Below are 6,842 nucleotides of genomic sequence, written 5' to 3' on the forward strand. Positions count from 1 at the left end.
ATGGAGTTTGGATCTTTGGTACCAACTGAATGCATGATGAACAGATAAAAATACAAATCCATGTTGGAACAGCGTTTGAACATAGAAGTCCAAAAATGTCAGCATTCTTCAACAGGACTCTGCTTCCTGTCACAATTCAAAGCAAATGATGGAATTTTCCAAAAATAAGAAGATTGATGTTTTAGATTGGCCTAATAATTCGCCTACCCTTAATCCCATTGAAAATTTATGGGTCGTTTGCAAAACTACACTACGCAAAATCGACTGTACTACAAAAATAAAAATGATAAAAGCGGTCATTCGGGTAAGTTTGGTTTCCAGATGAAAGGGTATCTGGGAACTGTCAGAAGCTCGTAGAATTTATGTCAAAACGGGTAAAAGCAGTAATTGCAGCCAAAGGGGGACATATTTCCTACTACATGATGTAGGTTTACCTTTATAATTTTGTCAAAATACAATTTGTTTCTAAATAAACTGCTTTTTTATTAAAACAGCCTAGGATTCCTTTAATTCGCACGGTACTGTATGACTGAAAGAACTACTTAAACATAAAATAAAAGAGCATAGAAGCTGATAGATTTATCCAGATAGCAATATCATAGATAACAATTATGTGGGTTATACATACAAGACAACAATGTATATTGTGAGTTGATAGATATTTGTTAATTGAAGAGTAAAAATATTAGATGATCTTCAAAATGATGTTCAAAATTATTACAGGTGATAAATTATATGACGAATTCCACAGAAAATAATATCTTAAGACCAATTTTTTTTTATTATTGTGTACTCAAAACTGAAGACAAAAATAGTGCCGCCACCTGGAACGAGGGTAATCGTGCCTTTTTTGCTAGATTTCAAACATTGAATGAGCGAAATAATTGTGGTTTTGGAGTGTAAAAATGTAATGACTTACAATCACTGTATAGGCTGTTCAAAAGCACCTACAAATCTTTTTATAAAACAAAAATGAAGGCCTTTTTTGTACTTTTAATTAAAATAATGATTTTGTTTTTCTCTTCATTCGCAATATACAGGATGAGTTTTAAGTATGGAAGGCCTCAATTATCTTGGAAACGGCTTGCACGATTTTTAAAGATTTTGGTTTGTAAGAAAGACCTACATTTTCTGTAGCCACAACAAGTTCCTGTACCATCTCTCTTTCCATTCCTAGATCCTCAGCTACTATTACTATATCATCGGCGAAACGTAAGTTGTTTAGATATTCTCCATCTATAAAATGTATTCCCTTTGTCATCTACAATTCGAAATTCTTAAAAGCAATTTCTAGCACAGTATTAAAAAGTTTAGGTGACATTGGGTCTCCTTGTCTCCTGTGTTGTAAATATATTGTATAATAATTTTGTATACCTACAGCAGCTGAAAACAAATTCATGATAGAAGTAAGTCAATATTTGAGTAGTAGAAAAATTAAGAATTTTAGAAAACCAGTAAAGGCGATTACAGCAGATTCTCAAAATATTGTCTGTTTGCTTCAATACAATAAGCCATTTTTAAAACTTTGCAAAGAATTACTAATGTTGAGGTACTTCGTCGCATGTGTAAACAAAAAGAATTACTAAGAATAATCAAAGAGAGCAAAATGCAATACTTGGGTCATGTGTTGGAGAGGCGAAAGATACGAATTACTTCAAGTTATACTGGAAGCAAAAGTATAGGGCAACAGATCAGTAGAAAGACGCCGGAACTCATAGATGAAAGACCTGAGGAGATTTCGACCGCTCATCCGCAGAAATCTTTCGCGCAGCAGTTTCTAAAACTACAATTGCCATTTGCATCGCCAACCTTCGAAAGGAGACGGCGCCATGAAAAGAAGAACACTTTGCAATACATTTTACATTATCCCTGACTGTTCAATAATTCTTCTTATCTTTGTGGTAATTTCATCTTTTGATTCCTGAATATTAAGCAGCAGTTTTATTTTATAAACGATGTTTTTAAGTGATCCCACAGGGAATAGTCTAAAGATTCATTTCAAGTGACCGCAAGGGCCATTCGATAAAACCACGCCTTCCTATCCATCTTCTGAGAAACACATTATTTAGGTATTGCCGCCTCCTCATACGAGCACAGCAAAGTGGAGCACCATCTTCTTGCAGCCAAATATTGTCGTTTGGGATATTGTTATTGTCTAAAAGTTTCGAATAATGAAATTCCTACTGTGAAATATGAGTGAAAATATTTACTTGGATTTGGAAATAACCGAGCCAACTCAGGTATAATACTATTTTCAAATAAATCTAAATACGCCGGACCATTTAAGTTTTTCTCAGTAAAAAAGGGACCAATTATTTTGTCACTTATTATACCAGCTCATACATTAAGTTGTTCTTGATACTGTGTGTGGTATTCACTCATCCAACGAAAATTTTTACGTGACCAGTATCTACAATTATTCCGATTTCGTTTCCGTTAATTAAAAAATTGGCCTCATCGCACATTAGTTGAAAAAACTGGATCGTTTTGATTGTAACATTTTTCCATCATTATGTCCACAAACCCTTCACGTCTATCGAAATCGTCATCTGACAACTGCTGAACTAATCCTATATTCTATAGATGGAATTTATTTTCACGTAAAATTTTCATTCCGGATGTTTGCGAAATCTCAAGTCTCTGGATATTTGTCTATTACTCAAGTGAAAATCGCCTTCTAACAGGAGACACACATCTAAAGATTTGTTTTCAATTGATGCAGTTTTTCTGTGCCCTGATTTTCATAAATATTTTAGTGAACCAGTTTCGTTAAACTTTTTTACTAATTTATTGACAGTAGATCTTGTTATGGGAACTCAGTTAAAGATATTTACACGTTTCTTGTTGACTTCTGCGCATATCACCATATCCTAATATCATTATTCTTTTTCGGGTACACAATCCATTGTAACTTTAAATACACACTAACAATACCAATTTATTGAAACGTCAAAGTTGTTATTGTAATAGATAGCCATCTAAATGTATTATTTAACTTCGGCGAATGTAAATTGTAAATATAGAATGTAAATATAGAAATAACTCCGAAATTATGACATTTCGGTATAGGAAACATTACATTAAAAATAATCGGTATTTCTTAAGGACTTTAAAAGACAAAAAATATACAGGATGGTCCATTTTAAATAAGAAATTTCATTATTTCATTTCAGAGAAAAACTGAAGATCTGACAACAATGTAAATACCGCCATAATATCGACCGCATCACAAGACCATTACGCACCAAAATCTATAAAAATCGTGCAAGCTGTTTCCGAGATAATTAAGGAGTTCTATAATTTAAACTCACCTTGTATATAAAGAGAACAAAAGCATTATTTTAAAAGTATAAAATGGGCTTAATTTTTGTTTTTTAAAAAGGTTTCTAGGTGCATTTGAACAGAATCTACAGTGATTTTAAGTCGCGACATTTTTACACTCCAAAATCACTATTATTTCGCTCATTCAATATTTGAAATTTCACAAAAAAGACATTACTCTCGTTTCAGGTGATAGCACTATTTTTTTCTTCAGTTTTAATCACAAAACTCTTTCTTACACGCCAAAATCTGTAAAAATTGTGCAAGCCATTTCCGAGATAATTGATCCGTTCCATACTTAAAACTTACCCTGTATATTGCAAAAGAAGAGAAAAACAAAAGCATTATTTTAAAAGGTTTATAGGTACTTTTGAACAGATTCTATAGTGATTTTAAGTCGCAACATTTTTACTCTTCGAAATCACTAGGGCCAATGCTTTTTAAATGCATTCATTTTTTTAATCCTGAGAAAACTAATAAGTATTTTTGAAAAATTTAAGTAAACGCAGAATGAAAGATTACATTATTACCGAGAGCCGAAAGCCCCTGAAAACTTCTATAATGTTTATTTTAGTAACTTACAGGGGTGAAAAAGAAGAGAAAATTATGTGTGATTTTTAATTTCAAATATCTCATTCAAAAGAAACTTTTTGTTTATTCTAAGGGACTTTCGGCCCTCGATAATAATGTAATCTTTCCTTTTGCGTTTAAATTTTTCAAAAATATTTATTAGTTTTCTCAGAATTCGAAAAAAATTAATGCATTTAAAAAGCATTGGCCCGAAATTTTGCGCCTACGCTCTTAAGTGTTACGCTCATTTAATTTTTGAAATCTCGCAAAAAACAGGATTACCCTCGTTCCTGGTGTCGACACTATGTTTTTCTTCAGTTTTGACTACTAAAGAATAAAAAAAATTGGTTCCAAGAGTGTGCTCTCAAAGTTCAAAATAAATGTTTTTGGCATCAAAAAAGTGGATATTTTCTGTGGAATTCGTCATATATTTAAAATTTTATCCTAATGCTTTGCTTCTTTCATATCATTACAGAACATGATTAGTTTGCTTATTTGTATATCATGATACACAAACAAGAGTGGTACATTTATAAAGAATGCAAAAAAAATAAAAATGTGGCTATCTTCTAGTGTTTGTTTAATAATAGGAAAGATTCTAGTATGATGTGTAATATTTATCCATAAACTCATAACTGATTTGAATGTACCATATATATTTGTCTTTACTTTAGGTATATTACCACTAACTAAACCATTGTATTTTTATATTATGATGGGAGTATAAAAGCTTGGAATTAACCATTTATAGTTCCTACTAAGTGATTTATTTTTATTTACTAATGTATTTAAGTAACTATTATTATTAAATTATTACTTGGTGAGTTAAGTTCCCCATAGAAATAAAAAAGCTATTTTCTTGTAACATTTTAATATAATTTAAATGAAAACTATTAACTAACATTTAAATAAATAAAAACTATTTGGAACCATAATATATTTTAGCAAAATTATACTGTTTCTTACAGAACAGTTTTCCCATGGTTGTGGTAATTATTAGAGGACATATGGCTACTAATTAGCACAAGAACAAATATCTTAACACAAAATACTAAATATTTATTGTATTTAAGTACTTATTATTACATGAAATCAAAGGCTGATCTTAGGATAAGAATTGTTTATAATCTTGGGCTAAATTGACAATAATCCAATATAAAATTAGTAATGAGATTAAAGTCCTAGGAGTCCTTGGTAATAAGACCTTAAATTCACCATTTGACTGGTCTCTTGCATATCACTTTTCCTTGTCAGTAATTATCTTTGACTTATGAGTCAAACTATTTGAATGTTATATTTAAAACTTTTTAAAGTGGGCTTATGTATGTTTATTGATTATAAAGGATTCTTATGGCAATTGGCCAGTCCATCTCAATTTTAAATATAGATAATAATTACTCTATATAAGAACTATAAATAAAGAGCACAAAAAACATAACATTGCCACATGATGCATAGTAAGGAGTAAAATAATGTTGTTACTCAAAAAGGAAAGAAAATAATGGTGTGTCTAGGAATTTCTGTATCAAATACAATTATTTACATCTGTAAGTAAATTGAGAAATTTGTTATGAACAAATTAAAAGATATTTATACAAAATGATCTCCTATTTATGTTATACTACAGAAGTCTTCTGTCTTTAAGATATCACTTACTGACACCAAAAATAATTTATCATGATCAGTTTAAAATTTCCAGTTTAGTAAGACTCATTGAATAGTTATTTGCATTTTAAAGCTATTTTTTTAATTATTTGGTTTATTTCTTAAAATATTTTAAAACTTCTGTCTTCTACAAATAGTAAGTAATGTTATTCTTAAATAAGTAAAATACTTTTCTTGTCTTATCTGTTTACAAAGTTTATGATACTTTATTTTTTTGTCAGCAATTAAATTTTGACAAAAGTTTTTACACTGTTAAATCTACAACTGCAAATTTTAGATAAAAATATGTACTATTTTATATTGAGAATAAATTATTGAAGTGGAAATTGAAACGTCAATAAACATATTTTAAACTTCAATTGTGGCTTATTCTCATTAAAATAGTAATTGCTTTAAGATGCCACAAGAAAATAGCTTCAGAAGAAAAATATGTCTTTGGAAGTAAAAGTCATATGTACTGTTAATACTTAAAATTAAGGTTAACTTTCTAGTTTTCTAACTTTAGTAAATTTGAAAAACAAAATAAAGAAAATTAGAATTCAATGTAAACAGACAAACTTCATAATTCAGGTTACCTATTTTTTTAACTGACAAGACAACTATCTGGGGCTCGAAAACAATCAGTGTTTCCATGATAAATACAATAATAATTATCAAAATATAAACTCACCCGGTTGCATTCCAATGCCTCTGCGGAATGTTCCTCTTTCTGTTTAAAACAATTAGAACACTTTGTCTTATGGAATATATTAGGGGCGAACTTCTTGCACTGTGACATTTTGGTTTGTTTATTATTAATAACTCCTCAAAAATATTTGCTGCACAGCACAAGACAAAAATAAACTAAATTATTTGGATCCTTTTTTGCCATTTCCACTGTCTCCACTTTAATCCCGTTTAATTTTTTAACCTTAATTGATAACGCACTAAACAAAAATTATTTAAACACGAACTATGTATACGTTCACATTCTACTCTTCACTCTAAACTGACAGACGAATTGAAAATGAAATTTACACATTAAAAAAATGATAAGGTAGTGAGAAAACGTCACAAACCTTTCTCCTTTGCTGACAACTGACAGCTGACAATTTAGCATTAAGTGTCAACAACTAAAGCATTTTCGATTATTTGAAACGGTTTCTGGTTTTTATGGAGCTATTGTTTTTTCGAATATAAAAATGCTTAGAATAAGGGTTTTATATTATAAGTAATAATGCTAAAAAAGATTTTAAAAAATTGAGATTTAATTAAATTTGTTTGTTGATTTTTAAGATTAACTATAC

General features: G+C 29.8%; 1 protein-coding gene across 1 annotated transcript in view; it reads right to left on the bottom strand.

The window, feature by feature from the left end:
• Positions 1 to 6,619, bottom strand: part of osp (myosin phosphatase Rho interacting protein outspread) — a 554,907-nt gene extending 548,288 nt beyond the window's left edge. The window contains exon 1 of the mRNA XM_072520381.1: positions 6,227 to 6,619. Coding sequence (XP_072376482.1) covers positions 6,227 to 6,334 — 108 coding nt within the window. The 5' untranslated portion in view covers positions 6,335 to 6,619. The remainder of the gene's footprint in view (positions 1 to 6,226) is intronic.
• Positions 6,620 to 6,842: the final 223 nt, after the last annotated feature.

Source organism: Diabrotica undecimpunctata, chromosome 1 (assembly GCF_040954645.1).
Source record: "Diabrotica undecimpunctata isolate CICGRU chromosome 1, icDiaUnde3, whole genome shotgun sequence".
NCBI lineage: Eukaryota > Metazoa > Arthropoda > Insecta > Coleoptera > Chrysomelidae > Diabrotica > Diabrotica undecimpunctata.